Source organism: Pelophylax lessonae (genome assembly GCF_965119305.1).
Source record: "Pelophylax lessonae genome assembly, chromosome: 1".
In the NCBI taxonomy this organism is placed as follows: domain Eukaryota; kingdom Metazoa; phylum Chordata; class Amphibia; order Anura; family Ranidae; genus Pelophylax; species Pelophylax lessonae.
Genome location: NC_138768.1, coordinates 237,039,368 through 237,060,368, shown reverse-complemented (window position 1 = coordinate 237,060,368; position 21,001 = coordinate 237,039,368). Strand labels below are relative to the sequence as shown.

Genomic DNA, 21,001 nt, shown 5'->3' with positions numbered 1-21,001 from the left:
TGAAACATGAATCTATTTATTTATTTATTTTTATTTTTTTAATTCAACCAGGGTTGCATTTTTGACAGATCAGATAAAAGGTTCCTCCATTTGTGGCTATAGTAAGTGGGCCCATATTATAGGCAGCCATGCTGCAATAATCTGACCAGCTTCAAGCCCTCCTGATTGCTGACACTGCTGTTCACAAATGGCCAGTAATTTGGGGAAAAAAGGGAGTGAGCAACAAAACATAGGTACCATTTTGCACAGGTTTTCTAACCTGGCCATTTAATGACCCCTTTAAATGTAGTTTGCCAGCAAGCATATGCTGGGCCACATGGGCATGAAATTATTACCGGATTTAGATGACTATCATCCTATGTCCATGGGCAAATTAAAGTAAACCTGTGCTGAGAGAGACATGTAGACTGGCATTGCTAAGCTCCTTCTGAAAATGATAGTTCATTACCTGCCATACTGATGTACTGGCTTCAGTATTTGGGTCACCAACCTAGAATAAACATGCAGATCAGGAATTTTGGCTGTATGCTTGTTGTAGGTCAGTCATAATTACTACCAGGCAACTAGCATTTTTCAGTAAGAATCCATCAATTAAAGTGTATGCATTTCTCTGTGCAAGTTCTTTCATTAGGACAGTGTTCAAGGTTAACCTTAATATGTAGTGTACAGACATAGTGCATTTTCTCTATATGTTATAAACAAGGTTTGCAAAACTTTATAACACACTGATTAGATTTGTTGCATTAAGCTGACATATAACATTTAAAATGGTACATACAGTATCTATCCCAATACATGCTTCCACTATAAATGAATAATTTGGTAATGGTTACCTATTTACATATATGTTAATGTGATTAAAATTGCATGATATCAATGTAGTAAAACATTGGTAGTGGGTTGGATACAGGCTATGTAAATCTACCCCTTTCTGTTTCTGTTTGAGGCTTGTAAATTGAAAATTTTCAATAAAACATATTTGGGGAAAAAAACGATATGAGGAGGTCTAGGGGCCTGTGTATGCAGAATTTTGTTCTTTTATAACTGCTTCTCTCCCCCCAATTCCAGGGAAATGCTCAAGCAGCTTAGTGTATGCAGGTCAGTAGGAAGTCCTCTGCAGGTCAGATGTGCCTGTCAAAAAATTCAGAATGCAGAATGTTCCCGAAATCAAGCTGCATTTACCCATCGAGACAAGCCCATTGAATATTTTTGGGGACCACTGGCAGCAGAAAGGTTAAATTGTATATCATATACAATGTCTTTCTGCAATAACAATTGCTCATTGAAGAGAGATGCTGAAAGAGAGGAGGTGAAGGAGACCTTTTCCATAGTAACCATTATACTTCATAGTCATGTGGCTGTGCTCAAAGACTGTTTGTCTTCAAGCTAGAAAATAGCAATTAAATCTCAGGTTCAGTGTATATTTCCAACTCTTTTGAGTTTTAATTTGGTTAAAAACAAAGTAAATAAATGAAAAGTGGTTTTCCGATAAGTTGAAAACGCATGATATTCATTATCTTGGAACATTGAGAAGATTTGTGCTGTGCATCTTTATGCTGTTCTCCGGGCCCCAAATGGAAGTATTTTAAATGCTTTTAAGAGCAATCAGTCTGTAAAGTATCATCTGTATAAATGGAAAACATTCACAGCACTTTTTGTCTAGGCATTAGAGACCAGTACAGTCCTAGCCAATTGTTAGATAACCCAACACTATTACCAGTCTACATGAAGGGCTCTCAGGGCAAAATCCATGTATATTGGATCTAAAGTTAGGTAAATTAATACATTTTTTCTCAATTAAAAGTATAAGTAAAGCCCCGTACACACGCACAGATTGTTGGCCGTAAATTGTTGGCCAACGTCCGATCTGCCGATTGTAGGCTTGTTAGTATGATGCTTCCGACAACCAACTGCGAATTTTCGGCCGAAAAAAATCTGGTGTGCATGCTATAAAATTTTTGTTGGCCAACAAAGAACGGCCGATTGTTCCTCAGTCAGTACAGATTTCGGCAGACAAAAATCAGATGAGCAAGACTGGGCATGCTCAGAGAAGAAAAAACACACTGAAAGTCAACCAGAACATGACATCACTTCTGAAGTTGGTTTTTGTTGGCCAACAAAAGTCCAGTGCAAGTCTAGAGCACATTTCAACCAACAAACAACACTGGACTCGACCATCGGTTCGACCCGAACATTGACTGTTCGAAATTCGGCCGTGTTGTAGGCAGCTCTTTCAGCAGAAAAAGTTTTCTTGAATATCACCACAATTTTTTAATCGTACAAATGCTACAAGATGGCATGCATTGGTGATATCCGTGGACTCATTAACGTGGATAGTAAAGCTGTTTTTTTTTTTTTTACGGATATCACACAAGACCTCTTAAACGTCATGTGGCATGTCATCAATACGCCGACTTATTGTACTGTCTGAGAGTGGAACCTTTTCCATTTCCTGTACTGCAGCTGCTCCTAGCATGTGATTTACAATTATTTTACATCCTGGCATTATTGTATTCTCAATAACTGTGTGACTTTTTTTCTTTTCTGTGCAATAATTTCTGCCACTAAATAGCTTGCTTCCTGTGCCTTTTTACTAATGGAGGTTCAACAAAAATTGTACTTTGCATGCTTTGAGATTCCAATAGCCGTTTGAACTAGTTGGCACCTTTAGATACCAAAATGGCCATGGTAGTAAAGTGTCTTTTCAGTATTAAGAAGTTGTTTGTCATAGATAAATAGAATGGGACAATGTGGATCACCTGTCCATGAAAAACCCATAGTTGGGTAACTTTTACTGTAAAGCCGGATTTTTTGGGGTTAGGCACTGTGCTGGTGCATGCAAAGGCAGATTTTTTGTGGTTAAGCACTGTGCTGGTGCATGCAAAGGCAGATTTTTTGGGGTTAAGCACTGTGCTGGTGCATGCAAAGGACTCAGAATGTGGTAATGCTTCCTCACTAACCTTATCAGAAATTTCTGTAGTAGAAGATGAAGGTATACTATCCTTTTATACCTCACTCCTTCTCCTCACAAAACGCCACATTGGACCTTGAGCCAATGGTATACTTCTGTAAATCAACCACACTATAACTAATATCTGCACATTATATAGCAAAAGTCTTTCTGCAATGCAATTATTACACAAATCTGGTTCTCAATGCTAAACCTACACTGCATTGCCGCTCAGTGCTAAGTATACTCTGCAATGCAAAATATCAACACAGTTGAAAAAATAAACTTCTGTGCACCATTCTCTGCAAGGGCACAAAGACAATTTTTTTTCTGTGTGCACAGACACAGTGCAATGTGGAGGTCTTTAGGGGAAAAGGGCACAGTACAATGTAGAGGTCACCAGGGCGCAAAGAAAACTTTGTGTGCCCTGTTGACAGCATAGCACTGGTATCATGTATGTACACATTGTTCTGCATAGAAATCACACAGTGTAACATAGTACTTACAAGAGTTTGTTGCTGTTTTGTCAACTGTGTGCACTTCTGCCTTGGAGGTACCGCTTCCTGTAGGTCGGTTTTAGCCAAGTCCTGAAGCTGCAATGTTGTCCCCTAAATTGTAACACAATCAGCCCTGCAGAAAGTGGTAAATTGGTCAGGTTAGTAAAGGGACGGAGAGTAGAGCACAGGGGGTCAGTCCAGTGCAGAAGAGGTTGACGTCAACATAGTACTTACTAGAGTTGTTGCTGTTCTGTCCACAGCGTGCACTCCTGCTTTGGAACTACTGCTTCCTGTAAGTAGGCTTCAGCCAAAACATCTTCAAACCAAAAGCACTGGAAATTTAGATCCTGAAGCTGCAGTGTCACCCCCCGGCTTTGTAACACAATCTGCCCAGCAGAAATTGATAAATTGGTCATGTTCATAAGAGGACAGAAGGCAGAGTTGCTTTCACCCACATGCAGAGCAGCACAGGGAAGCTGCTGTAACATGCCTTAATATCCCCTTGATTCCAGCTAGCCCTCCTCTTGTCCATCCCAGGTGTTATCAGATCTGTGCCTCCTAAAGCTCTGATGCCCAATAGCTGCCATGTGCCCCTGCCATGTTCCCCCCCCAATCTCGAACTTCCAGCCATCTGCTTTCGGCGGCTCTCTGTCCCTCCTGCACTCTGCAATGCTGCAGCTATAAGACTCTTCTAGCTGTGGTAATGCAGAGTGCAGGGGCATTAGAGAGCCGCCAGAGCACATTGCACAGTGCAGGGGGGAGGCAGAGAGCCGCTTCTGGCAGAGCACTCATCTTCCGATTGAGCCATGTGTTCCTGCCCGGTCAGCGCTGCCATATGCATACAGAATACACCTCCTTCTTCCCGCTTCCACTCTCTGCACTCCTCCCCTGCTCCTCTCCTGACCTTATAGGAGCCGGAACTAAAGAGGTACCATCAGGTATTCATGCACGAGTGTCAGCGTGCATTAGGCAGCACAGCATTGAAAATGCAATCCGCGGTATACATCCGCCATAATGTAGATTTCCTGTGGAACCCCTGGGGACTTCTGTGGAGCCCCGGTTGAGAAACACTGTCTTAATGCATGGAATGCATTAAGATATAAAACCTTCTTCCTTTAGAACCACTTTGTTAACGATACCACAAACGAAGGTCACAAACATTGCGTTTGCCTGCACCGGGTCGCGTGTACTTCTGTATCGCGATAGATCAGGTTGCTGTGCTTTTTTAAAGAAGGGCATGCAATACTTTTGCTACCATCCAGTGCAATTCAGCCCATTCAAAATTAATGAGCTCAAATCGCACCACATGTGAATTGAACCGCATGTGGATTGCACAGGAACGTAGAGCGCGTTCCTTTGAGATTTCTTGTGTGAACCAGCCTTTAATCTGTTATTTAACTTCTTTTACAGGCCAACTGTCAAGAGAAGGCAGCAGTTGGATGCTTGAGATAAACCATTTAACACTGACAGGGGTGTTGACAATGGGCAGCTTTTATTCATTTATATAAAACCTTTATCCCAAACTGTTGCTGTAACTTGCTTGAGTAGCTTGAGTTTAACTTAATCCATCTATTTACCAGCTTAAACAAAAGTTACATTTTCGGCACATGTCGGGAATGTAACTGTCACATTGGTTGTGCTCTCAGCCAAATTGTCAAACCATCAAATGGCTCGTGTCATGACTGATCACATGTACAGCATCATGGCAGTTGAATATCAAAACAAGATGGCAGCTTCCTTTGCTGAAAATCGATAGGAGGGTTTAGTTACTTTAACCACTTGCCTACTGTGCACTTAAACCCCCTTCCCATCCAGGCCAATTTTCAGCTTTCAGCGCTGTCACACTTTGAATGACAATTGCGCGGTCATGCTACACTGTACCCATATGAAATTTTTATCATTTTTTTCACACAAATAGAGCTTTCTTTTGATGGTATTTAATCATCTCTGGGTTTTTCATTTTTTACAAAAAAAAGAAAAAAGACAGAAAATTTTGAAAAAAAAAAGTTTTTCTTATTTTCTGCGAGTAAATTTTGAAAATAAATACATTTTTCTCTTTCACTAATGTGCACTGATGAGGCGGCACTGATGGGCACTGATAGGCTGCACTGATGGGCACTGATGAGGTGGCACTTATGGGCACTGATGAGGAGGTACTAATATGCCGCACTGATGAGCACTGATAGGCGGCACTGATGAGCACTGATAGGCGGCACTGATGAGCACTGAGAGGTTGCAGTGAGAGGTGGCACTGCTGGGCACTGAGAGGCGGCACTGACGGGCGGCACTGATGGGCACTGGTGGATGGCACTGATGGGCACTGGCAGATGGCACTGATGGACACGGACGGGTGGCACTGATGAGCACTGATGGGCGGCACTGATGAGCACTGATGGGCAGCACCATCAGTGCCCACACTCAGTGCCCATAGTGCTGCCAGTCAGTGCTCATCAGTGCCTAGATGAGCAGGCACTGATGGGCACTGACTGGCAGCACTATGGGCACTGATGGTGGGCACTGATGGTGGGCACTGATGGCGGGCACTGTGGGCACTGAGTGTATGTTTTTTTTACCTTATGTAATCAGGGCACTGGTGATCGGTGCCCTGATTACATTCTTCTGTGTCCCCGGCGCTGGGCAGCTCTCCCTCCTTCCTCACACTGCAGTCTCCGTGTGAGGAAGGAGCGCTGGCGATGAGAGATGATCTCATATGTTTACATATGAGATCATCTCTCATTGGACGGTCCGATCACGTGGTGAATGGCCGCTGTGATGGGCCATTCACCACGATCTGTGATCACGGCCGACACAGATTTTCCCCGATGCTCGCTCGCGGGAGCGTGCGGGGAGACTGTTTCTGGGAGGCCGTTTAAAAACGGCCTCCCGAAAATGTGAGTCCGCGCTGCAGCCGTACATAGGCGGATGGGAGGAAGTTAAGTTTGTTAATCAAATCCATCTAGATATGCTAGTGGATATATATATAACACTAAACCCCCCCAGAATTTACAATGTGTTGATTGGAGCCACCCTACAACAGGAAGTGTTTTACTGGCAGAATCACTAGGTGAAAATAAAAGTTAAAAAAGCGTTAAACAAAACTAACGCAGCCTCCACTGTTAAGGATTAGTAAGCTGCATTATATTACAATTTTGACTAGGTGAAAAAAAAAGGTGAAAATCATGTAGGCTTTGCGCACTCAGGGCATTTGCCCAGCTCCTCTGAATACCTTTCCTCCTGGCAGGAGAAAAACCATTTGAAAAACATGCCCAAGTAAAAGCATTTAGGTGCTTCAAGCTTTTGGGCATTCATTCCGTTGGCCAGAATATGAACGCTCAAGCACTAAACCCACCTAGCGTTCGGGTGTGCCAGGCATTTTTCTGCTCAAATGCTCCTCTCCTGACTGCACAAGTGATGTTTTATTTCTGTCTCTAAACGCTCCTCTTATAATACACCTGTAAATGCCTATGTGTGCATGGACACATTATTATTTATTATTATTATTTCAGGTACTTGTATAGCGCTGTCAATTTACGCAGCGCTTTTACATATACATTACACATTCACATCATTAGCTAACAAGGAGGGACATTTAGAAGCAGAAACAAAAATGCCAAATGCAATGCCAAGAGGCAATTTTTACGCCTGGTGTGTATGAGGCCTTAGAGATTGGTTAGCTGCAATATGTTCTATTTTAATTTTTTGGTTTAATCCTGCTAAAGGAAATGTTTTATGAACACTTTCTTTGGGATGGATATTAAAAAGAATTTGACTTTAAAATGAATCGCCAAAGTACTATAATCTTTTATGTAATTAAAACGCCCGTGTCATGAGAGATTAACAGAGGCTGCCTCCTTATGAAAATTCTGTGCCTCTTTTCAGTACTTTTGAGCCATAAGCCTGGAATTCCTATGCTGTAAAGGTGTCAGAAGCGTGTCAGAACTACTTATTTCTTTACTTGTTTCGGGTCAGTGACAGTTTTGAAGTCAAAGCATCAACGTGACAGCCAGAGCACTAGCATGGGGGGCCTATGTTAATATGACCATGTCCCTTTAAGCAAGTGTGGCCCTCTGTAGATATAATCTACCCCTTTTATCATTTATGTATACTTTTGAAAGAGTGATTATATTGGCCAGTCAGCATATGTAGAGATAATTTAAACCTTTGCCCTACAAACCTTTAGAAGTGTGCATTTCCGTAACAGTCTAATGAAAAATTTGGCAAGCTTATGGCCGGGACTACCACACTCCTCACTATCGGCACCAACTTTGATAATGTGTTTTTTTTTTTTTTTCTAACACTTAAAGCTCTGACATCATGTAGAAGCAATAGTACTTCACTTAAACCTCATTTATACTTTGACTTGTTCTGAGTTCTGTAAAATTTACAGAAATGGGAGAATTTTATGATGTTTGCTGACTAGAATTTTACAACGGTTTTTATGATGTGTGGTGATATGCATTGCATTTGTTCAGTTCATGATGGTCTGTGAACTGTGTAGGTGTGGTTGTTATCCACTCACTCAGGTAGCTTTTTTCATATATATTTTTTTTATATTTCTTTTGCTTTCCCTCTATAGTAAAGTATTTATTGGAAGTCATCTTCTGTGACACCTGCAGTTTTGTTTAGGACATAAATAGCCCTTTTCGGCTGCTGCTACTATCAGCTTGTCAGTTGTTTGTATGCTTTATAATGGATATGTGTGTTCCAGGAGAAGGAGCGCAACAACAGGCGCAAAAAGAAGAAAGCTGTACAAATGGAAGAGGAGGTCCCCTATACCCCGGCTGTTGAAGATGAAGAAATGGAGGCATCTGGGATTAGTGGCAATGAAGAGGAAATGGCAGAAGAAGGAGACAGTAAGGCTTTGTTTTCTTGTGTGGTTTAAATATGTCCAGATAAACTTTTTTTTTTTTTTTGTTTAAAAGTATTTTTTTAGTCTTTGTTACAATAAAAGTATATCTATACATGAAAACAAGCATTTTAGATGTTGCAGCATAGTAAGCTTTAGATGTGGTGGCCGCATTCATTTTGTTTTTGTAGGCAAAGTACATTTTCTGCAGGTGCAGAAAATATCTGTTGATTCTGATATTTATCCAGTATGCTTGTAACTTCCTATGAACTAAAGCAAAGTCTCAATGATATCAGCTCTCACTAGTTCTTTTCTCTGAACTAGAAAAAAAACCCTCCCCATATATTATGCAGATGAAGAGAAGGATAGGTGTCTGAAGCCCAAATCAGGAGAACAGCCAAGGGTGACAACTCTGCCCCTCCATAGATACAATAAAGAGAGTGAGTGTTGTCATCTTTGGACAGGAAGTGTGTTGCTGGTTGGTTTACCAGCTGAAGGTTAGGGAAAAGAGCCTGAAAAAGCCTAGAAAACGAATGCAGCATAATCTGTAAGGACTGGTAAGCTGCAATATATTATATTTTGTTCTTGGGTTTAGATATGCATTAGACTTGGTTGATTGGATGAAAGAAGGGTCTCCTGGGGTAATAAAAGTTGTACTTCTAAATGTAGGATAAATTGGGGACTCTCTGGTAACCTATAGTATGCTGTGTCTGCATTTGGCTGTTCCTGTCACACCATAACGTTGTTAACCCAGCTGTGATTGGACAGGACCAGCGTCATCACTTTCTATGCTACACCTCCTAAACATTTAAGTGTTCTTCAGTTGGGTCTGTCACTCAAAAAGGGTTAGCAGATGATGAACAATGGGGAAAGAATCATGAGTGCCTGCCACCCAAGCTGGTTCCCTTTGTACCTACCTGGGGTGGGGTTGTCTTTTTTTGGCTGAGGGTATTTCCATCTAGTGTTCACAACATAATAAATGGCCAGCTTGGATACATACTTAAGCAATACACTGGGATGATCTGATTTATTTAATGTAAAATTAGGGTTATATGATATACAACGTTGTAGGTGTTAGATTTTTAGCATACACTGTGAGGGATAAATGCATTTGATGGATATATTTCCAAATGATTTGCAGTTTGATGAGCATTGACTGTGTAAATTCATGTTTGTTTTTTACCAACAGCAGCAGTTAACAACAGTTCGGACACAGAGAGTGTTCCTTCACCAAGACAAGAAGCCAAAGAGAGCAAAGACAACGAGGCCAAGCCAACAGTAGAGCCTGCGGAAGAAGGGGACAATGAGGTACCGGTAAATTCTGGTAACTCTACTTCTCCACAATCTCAGGAACTTGCTGAAAGGACTAGTAATGGGGAGGAGACCAAAGAAGAATCGGAGCCCAGTACAGTGAAAAAAGAGGAAGAATGTGAGAGAAACATCTATGAGGAACTAGGGAAATGTGAAATTAAACAGGAAGAACTGGAGGACTGCAAAGAGGGTGTGGCTGAGAAGCTAGAAGAGCCACCGAAGGAAGCCACAGAGGCACTACAAAAAGTAGAAAAGAAACACAGCAAACATGGCGGAAAGACAAATGCAGACAGTGACTCTAGCGCCACCTGCAGTGCAGATGAAGCTGAAGAACAGGATTCTTCTGACAAAAACAGGTATAACAGAAAAAACTGGGATTGCAGAGATGTGCAACAGTGAGTGTGTTCTCCCTATGTGGCTTGTGTTAATGTTAACCTTTTGTGCGGTTGCAGAGAACAGGAGCTGAGAGTTTGGCAACTTGCTTACGTAAAGTTCACGCGTTGATCTGTTGCTTTTGTCAACACAAATTCTTCGGAGAGGCCAGTAAATCTATAGGGAATCTTTAGACTGATCATTCACCATAAAGTCTTGCTGCAGTGCCTTGCAACTAGGCATCCCTGTTTGGCCCTCTGCCTTTATTAGTGTGAATTAAGTCTATGCAAAATCGCATTTGTCCTAATACTTAACGTAAACCTGTCATAAGAGAAACCAATACCTGGCTGTTATGCTGACACTCTTGCTTCAACAGTTTCTGAGCAATAGATCAGGAACAGGGTTGAGCTCAGGCGTGTTCGGACGCAGTACAAAACCTTGTTTCTCTTACGTCCTCCGACAGTCGCCGCCTCTTCATATTCGTCACATATGGGGTATTAGACTTTGCTCCGAAGGAGTAGCTAGGCAACAGAATATGTTAACAATAAAGCTTTAACATATCCCACCCTCAAGGGGTGGTCCCCTCAGTCAATACCCTCCTACTTCCTGCAACCATATCTCAGTTTTAATGTCTAGCTTGTCAGGAGTGGCTGGCTCTCTCTGTGCTGGGACTTTTTGTCCCAGACTCTTTCTTCTTTTTAATATTTTGTTTGAGTTTTTTCTCTACCTTTACTTAGCTGTTATTTTTGTCAGCATTAGTTAGTTCTTCGGACGAAGAGGATCATGCGGGCTGGGTCTCGGGCTGATCCCCCTGATCGCAGGTCGTGGGTCAGTGGCTTCCCAGTCTGCCATCGAGCGTTCAGCCAGGTAACGCTCCTGGCACAGTGAACGACCCATCCCTGTTCGGTGCAGGGATGATTGGTGAGGTGGCTACCTCACCGGACGCTGTGCGGTTTCTTAACCGCCATTGTGTGCGTCTTGAATTGCGACTCTCCCTGCCTCATGTGCAGCGGCTTGTTCGCCTGTGCGGGTTCCCCACGCCATGTGAGGTAAGTGTATTTATGTGGGGACCTGTCTGTCTGGGGGGGGTCTCAGTCTGGGACTGTGTAACCTGCCTTTAATCACACTGCTTGTCTCCCTATCTCTCGGCTGCATGCTGTGGGCTGCAAGGGGGGGGGGGAGCTGTATGACACTGTGTGTGTCAGGCTGATCAGTGTGTGAAGCTGTGTGCTGTGGGGCATGTTTTTTTATGGCATGTTTGGGCATATACAGCGATCGCTGCGGCGATCTAACATGTATCCATATATTGGGATGAAAATGTGTGTGTTTTTATGCACTGTGGAGCGGCTTTTTCGGCGCCAAACGACGCCATTTTACCGGCGCCCGCTCCGGCCGCATGGTTTACATGCTCGGCGGCCATTTTCTTGTAGCCTCCATAGGCTTCCATAGAGCGCCCTGGCAGCATCACTTCCTCTTTCCTGGAACACCGATCGAGGCGGCAGCAGCAGCGGGGTCTCCTCAGGTTTTATCCTTCTATTCTTGCAATCCATTGCCTGTATTCAGTCTGTATATTCCCTGTGGGGGTCTCATTGTGCCTGAGTGTGGTGCGGTGGGCTGCGCTTGCCGCGCTTGCTAAAAGGGGGCAGTTAACCCTTGGTTGTCTGGCATTACAGGGGCAATGGATTCTCAGGAGGGCAAGTTTCCCACAGTATTGGTGAAAAGCCAGGGGACCGCTGTTTCCCCCCCAGGGGGGGATTTAGCCACTATTGTGGCTGGCCTTGCTGCCCAGGTGCAAATGCTGGTGGCTGCTCAATCTACTAAACGGCCCAGAGTTGCTCTGTCCTCCGATTCTGAGGGTGAAGGTGATGGGGCTGTTCTGGCAGGGACCCCCCTATCGGGGTCCCGCTCCTCTCTTGATCTAGTGGGGTCTGAGGTAGAGGCTGAAGTTGAGGGGGTTGATAATTCTCCCCCTGGCTCGCCTGAAGAGCTTGCAATCATGGATGAGTTGATTGCTTCCATTAAGCAGACGCTACGTTTGCAGGACGAAGTGTGTCCCCCCGCTGCCTTGGCGGCTTATGGGACGCAGAGAAAACGCAGGACGCCGCAGGTTTTTCCCTGCAATGCTGATTTTCAGCGCGCTGTTAAGGTTCAATGGCGCGATCTGCGCAAGCCTTTTGCGGTTCCAAGTAAATTCAAGCTGCGTTATCCTTTCTCGCCTGCCACTGATGAACGGTGGTGTGTGCCTCCACCAGTGGATCATGCAATTGCGGTTTTGAACAAAGCCACTGCAATTCCTGCAGAGGGTTCCCCTGTTTTCCTTGATGCCACGGATAGGAGACTGGAGTCTCTTGCCCGTCATACTTATTCTGTTACGGGTTCTATGCTTAAGGCTCTGTTTGCTTCTCTCATGGCGGCCCAGGCGATCGCAAGTTGGACGCAGATGCTTAGGCGCGTCCTAGTGGCCGATTCGGCCTCGGCGGCGACCCTGGATATGGTGGATCAGATCCACCAGGGTGTCATGTATCTGTGTGATGCGTACCTGGACCTGATTCCGTTGGCTGCACGTGTACACAGCGTGGCGGTGTTGTCTCGCCGCCTGGTTTGGTTGAAATGTTGGTCGGTGGACCAATCTTCACGTAAGATCTTAGCCAATCTGCCTTATGATGGGTCTCGCCTTTTTGGGGAGTCCCTGGATGTGTTGATTAAGGGGATCACCGGGGGTAAGAGCACTCTCTTGCCCCATTTCCCCAAGGCTAAGGGGGCTTCTGGGAAGAAGCATGCAAATTTTCGGCCCCCTCAGGGGTCCTTTCGTGCCTTTCGGCCGCACTACAAGGGCAAACCGTTCAAAGGCCAAGGTTCTCAGAAGAAGCCCTGGTCTGGGAAACAGAAGTCCGGCCAATCCGGACCTGCGGCCCATAACAGTTCGGCCTGAAGGGGCGCCCTCACCCAGTTTTGGGGTGGGGGGACGCTTGCTCGGTTTTCTTCAGCCCTGGTTGGCCCGTGTGCGGGACAGATGGGTTCTGGAAATCGTTCGATCTGGTTACAAGATCGAGTTTCTCTCTCGGCCGGAGAGCAGATTTTTTCCCTCAAATCTACAACTGTCTCCAGAGCGCCTGCGGGATCTGCACCTGGCGGTGCGGGACCTGAGGGCTCAGGGAGTGGTGGTTCCGGTGCCTCATCGGGACAGATTTCGGGGGTTTTATTCCAATCTGTTCACCGTGCCCAGGAAGGAGGGCAAGGTTCGTCCGATTCTGGACTTGAAAGCTCTGAACCGCTCTGTGCGGGTTCGCAAGTTCCGCATGGAATCCCTGCGCTCGGTGGTGGCTGCCCTGGTTCCGGGGGAATTCATGGCCTCCATCGATTTGAAGGATGCGTACCTTCACATCCCCATATTCGAGGGTCATCAGAGATACCTTCGATTTGCCATTGCGGAGGATCACTACCAGTTCGTGGCGTTGCCCTTTGGGCTCGCTTCGGCTCCGCGGGTCTTCACCAAGGTGCTTGCACCGGTTCTGGCATTATTGAGGGCCCAGGGCATTTCTGTCCTGGGGTATCTGGACGACATTCTGATTCGGTCTGCGACCAGTCAGGGTCTGGAGAAGGACCTGTCTGTCACGATGCAAACTCTGCAGGAGTTCGGTTGGACGATAAATGTTCCAAAGTCAACACTGAGTCCGTCGGTTCGTCTCCCCTATCTGGGAATGATACTGGACTCGGTGCAGGCGAAGGTCTTCCTGCCAGAAGACAAACTCAGGACTCTTCAGGAGGAAGTCAGGTCCCTCAGGGACGTTCCACACTCGTCTCTGCGGACGTGTATGAGATGTCTGGGATTGATGGTCTCGGCCTTCGAGGCGATTCCTTTCGCGCAGTTTCACACGCGGGGTCTCCAAGCGGAGATCCTGTCCAAGTGGGACGGGCGACCTCGATCTCTGGATCTTCAGATCTCGTTGAGTCATCGCACCAGGAAAAACCTTCTGTGGTGGCTCCAGTCCCCGTTGGTGTCCGGGGGCAAGTCGTTTCGTCCGATCTCGTGGACGATAATCACCACGGATGCCAGCCTGTCGGGCTGGGGTGGTGTTCTGGGCGTTCTGTCCGCCCAGGGGACCTGGTCGGAGGGGGAGTCTTCCCTCCCGATCAACATTCTGGAATTGCGTGCGATAAGGCTCTGTCTTCATCGCTGGACGGACCGGCTGCAGGGCTGCCCGGTTCGGGTGCAGACGGACAATGCCACGGCGGTGGCCTACATCAACCACCAAGGGGGCACCAGGAGTGCCCGAGCGGCTCGAGAAGTGGCCGACATTCTGTCTTGGGCCGAGACTCATGTCCCGGCGATAACGGCGGTTCACATTCCGGGAGTGGAGAACTGGCAGGCGGACTATCTGAGTCGCCAGACCCTGGATCAGGGGGAATGGTCTCTCCATCCGGCTGTCTTCCAGATGTTGTGCGCGAAGTGGGGTCTTCCAGATGTGGACCTGTTCGCGTCTCGCCTCAACTGCAAGGTGAAGAGGTTCGTGGCAAGGACGCGCGACCCTCGGGCAGACGCGTCGGACGCGTTAGTGGCCCCGTGGCATCAGTACAGGCTGATGTACGCGTTTCCACCGATTCAGTTGCTGTCCAGGTTCCTTCGCAGGTTACATTCGGAACGCAGCACGGTGATTCTTGTGGCACCGGACTGGCCTCGCCGGTCCTGGTACGCAGACCTCGTGAATCTGGCGGTCGACGCCCCTTGGCGTCTGCCTCTTCGAGACGATCTACTGTCTCAAGGACCGATTTACCATCCTGCTTTACAGTCGCTGGCTTTGACGGCCTGGCTGTTGAGACCGAGGTCCTGAAGGAGAAGGGTCTCTCTCCAGAGGTCGTTCATACTTTGATCAACGCGAGGAAGTCTTCCTCGGGAAAGGTTTATTACCGTACTTGGAAGGCCTATTTTGCCTGGTGTGAGTCCAGGGGGTTTTCACCCCGCACGTACTCGGTTTCCCGTGTGCTGTCTTTCCTTCAGACGGGTGTCGATCAGCGTTTGGCGCTGGCTACGATAAAGGGTCAGGTGTCTGCGCTGGCCGTTCTGTTTCAACGTCCCGTGGCTTCCAACTCCTTGGTTGGCACTTTTATTCAGGGTGTGCGGCATCTGGTTCCTCCTAGGAGGGATCCTTTGCCCCCTTGGGACTTGAATCTCGTTCTATCTGTGTTACAACGTGCTCCTTTTGAACAGATCAGGGAGATCTCGTTGTCTATGTTGTCCAAAAAGGTCGCCTTTTTGGTGGCGATCACTTCGGCTCGCAGAGTGTCGGAACTGGCGGCTTTGTCCTGCAAGTCTCCGTACCTGGTTGTTCATTTGGATAAGGTGGTCTTGCGACCTAATCCTTCTTTTCTGCCGAAACGTGTTTCGGAATTCCATCTTAACGAGGATATTGTTTTGCCTTCGTTGTGCACGAAGCCTAAACATCCAAAGGAGGTGAGATTGCACTCTCTGGATGTTGTTCGGGCGATAAGGGTTTACCTTAAATCGACTGAGTCTTTTCGTAGGACGGACTCCTTGTTTGTTCTTCCAGAGGGTCCTCGGAAGGGCATGGCGGCTTCGGCCTCTACCATCGCCAAATGGATCAGGCAGACCATTGAACAGGCCTATGCCTTGCAGGGGAAGGTTCCCCCTGTGCCTGTGAAGGCGCACTCTACTAGATCACTGAGTACGTCTTGGGCCTGCCGTCATGGGGCTTCTGTAGCCCAGGTGTGTAAGGCGGCGACTTGGTCGACCGTGCACACTTTCACAAAATTCTACAAAGTAGATGTTCAGGCATCGGCGGATGCTTCCTTTGGCCGCAAGGTTCTTAGTGCGGCTGTTCCATAGGGTCCCTTGTTGGGGACTCCTGACTGTTGGGATAGTTTTTTGTATCCCCTGGTTTTTTTGTCTTTTCCTGGGTTGTTGCTCCTGTTGAGCACTTATTTTTGCTGTTGCCCAGCTGGTTTCCTTCCTTTGGTAAGGTTCCTTTCTTTGATGTGGAGACTGCGTTGCCTTTCGGCGCGGATGCGTTTCCCACCCCTCATGTTTGCACTGCTTTGGGACGTCCCCATATGTGACGAATATGAAGAGGCGGCGACTGTCGGAGGACGTAAGAGAAAACGGAATTTTTGTAAAATCTTACCTGTAAAATTCCTTTCTCTGAGTCCTCCGACAGTCGCCGCCCCCGCCCCTCTTTTGGGGTTTGAATGTATACTCTACTGCTATTCCACTAAAACTGAGATATGGTTGCAGGAAGTAGGAGGGTATTGACTGAGGGGACCACCCCTTGAGGGTGGGATATGTTAAAAGCTTTATTGTTAACATATTCTGTTGCCTAGCTACTCCTTCGGAGCAAAGTCTAATACCCCATATGTGACGAATATGAAGAGGCGGCGACTGTCGGAGGACTCAGAGAAAGGAATTTTACAGGTAAGATTTTACAAAAATTCCGTTTTCTTAATTTTTTTTTTTATTGGATATGTTTTATAGCAGAAAGTAAAAAATGCAATGTGTGAACGGGACTGTAAAGCCCCGTATACACGATCCGAAAATCGGACGACAGATTGTCCATTTATTTATTTTTTGCATTCTAGTCGCATATCGAAACTTAGAGTTTACTAACGTTACGAAAATTCTCGTATGACAGAATAAAAAAACAGTAGTGTTATAATGTATTTGTATTGTATTTTCGAACAACAAGTGTACTGATTTAACGAAAATCGTATGATCAGGCATCGTACGAAAAAAAGTTTGTGCTTTTCCAATTGGATATCAGATAAAATGTTGTGATCAGCTCTTGGAAGCTTTGTACTAACAATCCAACTGCCATACGATCGCTTTGAAAGCTGTATTTTTAGTCTGATTTTCCGATCGTATGTTTGGCCCTTAAGTTAACCATTTTATTTAGCGACAGGTGCTTTGAAAGCGACAGGTGCTTTGACAGAGCGCTTTAAAATGCGTGTCCTGTACCATGATTTGAACCAAGTGTAAACGAGCCCTTCAGGTGCCATGTTAATTTTAAATTAAGGAAAAGCCTACTTGTGTGGCAGGTTAGTCTCTTCCAAAACTTTGGTACTAGAATTATTGTTTTATATTTAAAGTATATGCCCATTTTGCACAAAATGTATTTATAGTAACGGTTTATTGCTGTAGTTTGCATTTTTCAAAAATGTCGGCCAGTATTGGTTCCAGCTGTAAAAGACACTGTTTTTTTTTTTACCAATATAATATTAACCCTTGTCAGAGCTGCACAGGTCAGCAATCTGCCAGATCATATTAGACTTTGTCTTAATTGAGGGCAATCAATATTTGTACAGATTTTGATTTTGTGGAACATAGGACATTTCAGTCTGCATCTGACTGTATGTGCAATCATTGAATTACTTCCTACTGTCCCTCGCATGATACAATAGTTCAACATAGGCATCGTAAATAGGGATAGGTGAGGCTTATACAGGCATCAAGCTTGATGAAGACTGTGCCAGGCCAGCTCTTCAGAATCCAGCTATTCTCCATTCTAATTCCTATGTTATTTTGCAGGAAAAGAGGTGCACCTGTGTACTGCTGCAGCCTCTTTGGATTACAGCACTTTTTGTTTTCTGTGAAGCAGCCCAATTAGCTGACCTCATGAGAACAACATTTCACCTGCACCGTCTGTATGCCTGAAGTGAATTGCTTCCTTGAAAGGGCTCTTCAGTTAAGTGTCTACTGGAAAGACTTTTTCCCAGTAATGACTGCTGCCTTATGTTCCGTACAATTCACCTTTGTTTGAAGGATCTATATTTGTAGACAGCCATATATTTATAAGTTTTTGCTGGTTGTTGATAGGAAAAGATGATCTCCAGGCACACTACTTAAAAGCTTAATAAAGGTTTAGCTGACTATAGAGACAATTATTGTATCGAGGAATGATGTTCTGGGCTTGTTTGTGAAGACTTCTCAGTTCTTCTATTAAATATAAAATGTTCTGCAGCCTGCATAGGCATCAGTGGCTCAAGTAGCTCCTTTCTGTTATAACTACTCAAATTATGGTGAAATTTGCTAAAGGGAACCAATAGTCCCTCCACTAAAATATTGTGAGGTACAGAAGGTGATTGCTTGTAATTGCTTCCACTATAAATAAAAAAACAAGAGGTTATTCTAAAGTAATAGGCGGAGAAATGCAGGTAGTTATTTTATGCTCTGTAATGCACGCCATACATGGGTTGAATTTTGAACTAATTTTCTTTCGAAAATCAGAAATTTCGTGCATTTTGTGATGGTTTCACCATTGATTTTGAAATTCGACCAACCAAGACTTGAAATTCACCTCATGTTGCTACAGAGAATAATTTTCGTGGCCGGGGATCTTCTTTTCTTTCCAGGAATTTTCTTTTGTTACGCTCCTGCACATTTCTTTCTCTAATCATTGATTTGAAAATTGTTTGTTTTTATTTTCCAATCCTTTATTAAGGTTATAAACCATACAGATATAAAACCGTACAATATAGTATAGAAAACTACCGGAACATGACAACATTCTTGACCTACAGCATTGGTCGTTAAGGAACCAGTATAACGCTATTTTGGGCTATAACTATAGTTCTGGAGAACAGAAGATGCATCCTCCGAAGTGAAACTATATGATCAGAGGGACCCCCATCTTAAGACGAGGGGTGATCTCAGCCATGGATTGGTCATGGTAGCTGGTCATATGTTTGAATACACAGCCCTCAAATTGTGGTCCTAGATCACTCCCCAAACTATCAAAGAGTTTAATAAGTAGGAAAAAGGGGAAAGGGAGAAGAAAAGGAAAGGGGGATAAAACAGGGCACTAAGAGGTCAGCCTCATATCTGACAAGGTTGACCCCGTCAGGTATGTGATCCAGGGGTCCCAGGTTTTTTTAGATCAGGGAAGCTTGTCTTGCGGGATGGCAGAGAGAGTTTGTTTAACATTATCCAGGACAACTTATTCTTTAAGAGGCCAAAATAAAGCACCGGAGATTTCCAGGATCTTCTGATCGTTATTCTGGCTGCTGTAAAAATGAAAGAATATTGGAACTCCCCCAACAGGGTGTCTGAGGAGTGCCTGTTGTAGAGACTTAATCAGATTGGTCTCCCTGAGAGAATAGATACATTCGTAGATTCGGATCCAGAATCTACGCTGTTCCCTCTTGCCCGCATACTCAAACACAGGGGGAGGCTCCCGGCACCCACTGAGCAATTCTAGCAGAGACACTGTACCATTGCATTAGTACTTTGTAATTGGCCTCTATTAGGGAGGTGTTTATAATTGATTTTGCAGGACCTTGTGCCAGTCTATGCTACTCTGCAGTGTCCAAGACCTCCCCTATATCCTAAAAGTCAAAAAACGTGCTGCGCCAGAAGTGCACAAAAATAATTAGTGATTACATGAATCAACAAGTGTTAACAACAAAATATGGTGTCCATCATATGTGCTCTGATGAAACATAAATGTTCATATAAAGTGCTCCAAAGTAATGATTAGTATATCCAGGTGATGACAGGACAGCCTCAATCCCTTGTGAATCAAGCAGGAACCACCAGTGTGTGAACTCCCTCCACCAGTAAGATTGGCCTCTCACCTTGATACCAGACCCAAACGGGCCAGCATGAGCATATCAGGGGATAAACAGACTATCACAGGTAACCTCTCCAGCCTTCACCTCCGGGGGTCGACAGGACATAAAATAAAGATAAAGCAAAGATCTAGTGCTCTCTGAATGTAAATAATGAGCTTTTATTGAGCATAAAGGGGTAACTCACATTTGTTGGGCACTCAGCCGTGCCTGCTGTTATGGCATTCAGTGATAGAGAGTAGCACCCGAGCGATCGGCGTCAGGCACGCAGGCTCCGCCTCCCTATACGCGTTACGCCTGGAGCGTGGGCTCCGTTTGGCTTCTTCGGTAGGCTCCAGGCGTAACGCGTATAGGGAGGCGGAGCCTGCGTGCCTGACGCCGATCGCTCGGGTGCTACTCTCTATCACTGAATGCCATAACAGCAGGCACGGCTGAGTGCCCAACAAATGTGAGTTACCCCTTTATGCTCAATAAAAGCTCATTATTTACATTCAGAGAGCACTAGATCTTTGCTTTATCTTTATTTTATGTCCTGGTGACCCCCGGAGGTGAAGGCTGGAGAGGTTACCTGTGATAGTCTGTTTATCCCCTGATATGCTCATGCTGGCCCGTTTGGGTCTGGTATCAAGGTGAGAGGCCAATCTTACTGGTGGAGGGAGTTCACACACTGGTGGTTCCTGCTTGATTCACAAGGGATTGAGGCTGTCCTGTCATCACCTGGATATACTAATCATTACTTTGGAGCACTTTATATGAACATTTATGTTTCATCAGAGCACATATGATGGACACCATATTTTGTTGATAACACTTGTTGATTCATGTAATCACTAATTATTTTTGTGCACTTCTGGCGCAGCACGTTTTTTGATTTTTATGTTTTTGTTGTGAGGTGTGGACACAATTTGTGTATGCAGCCGGATTTATATATTGATTTATTCTAGCACATTTATACACATTTGAATTTCACTTAGTCTTGCGCTGATAGTTTTTTCACTATACTCCCCTATATCCTGTTCCCATTTTTCCATTTAAGGTAGTTTGTCATCTGTGGAGGTCAGAATGCTGTAAACCTTAGATGTATACGCTGAACAGGTGTCATGGCATTTACATAGGTATTCCATTGGAGTTGTTGTAGATAGGTCGGAAACCTTTTTAAGTGAAGAGATAAAGTGGGCTATCTGATTATTTCAATAGTTTTCTGCTGGTGTTAAAGCGTGTTGTTCCTTAAGGGTTTCCAGAGATAGGAGTCCCCTGTGGTCATAAAAATCAGCAATACGCAAAAGCCCCTTATTTGTCCACCATGCAAAACCAGAAGAAATGAGGCCCAGGATTAATGCGGGATTTGCCAATAGTTGCGCAAGCGGAGCTTAGGTTTATCTAAAATTGTGTTTTGGGGATAGCCTGTCCCATAATCCTACAGAAAAGGAAAGTGTTGGGCATAGGATA

General features: G+C 45.1%; 1 protein-coding gene across 1 annotated transcript in view; it reads left to right on the top strand.

The window, feature by feature from the left end:
• NCOR2 (nuclear receptor corepressor 2) overlaps positions 1-21,001 on the top strand; it is a 737,979-nt gene that overhangs the window by 569,641 nt on the left and 147,337 nt on the right. The window contains exons 19-20 of the mRNA XM_082255577.1: positions 8,156-8,300; positions 9,483-9,960. Of these exons, the coding sequence (XP_082111703.1) occupies positions 8,156-8,300; positions 9,483-9,960 (623 nt within the window). The remainder of the gene's footprint in view (positions 1-8,155; positions 8,301-9,482; positions 9,961-21,001) is intronic.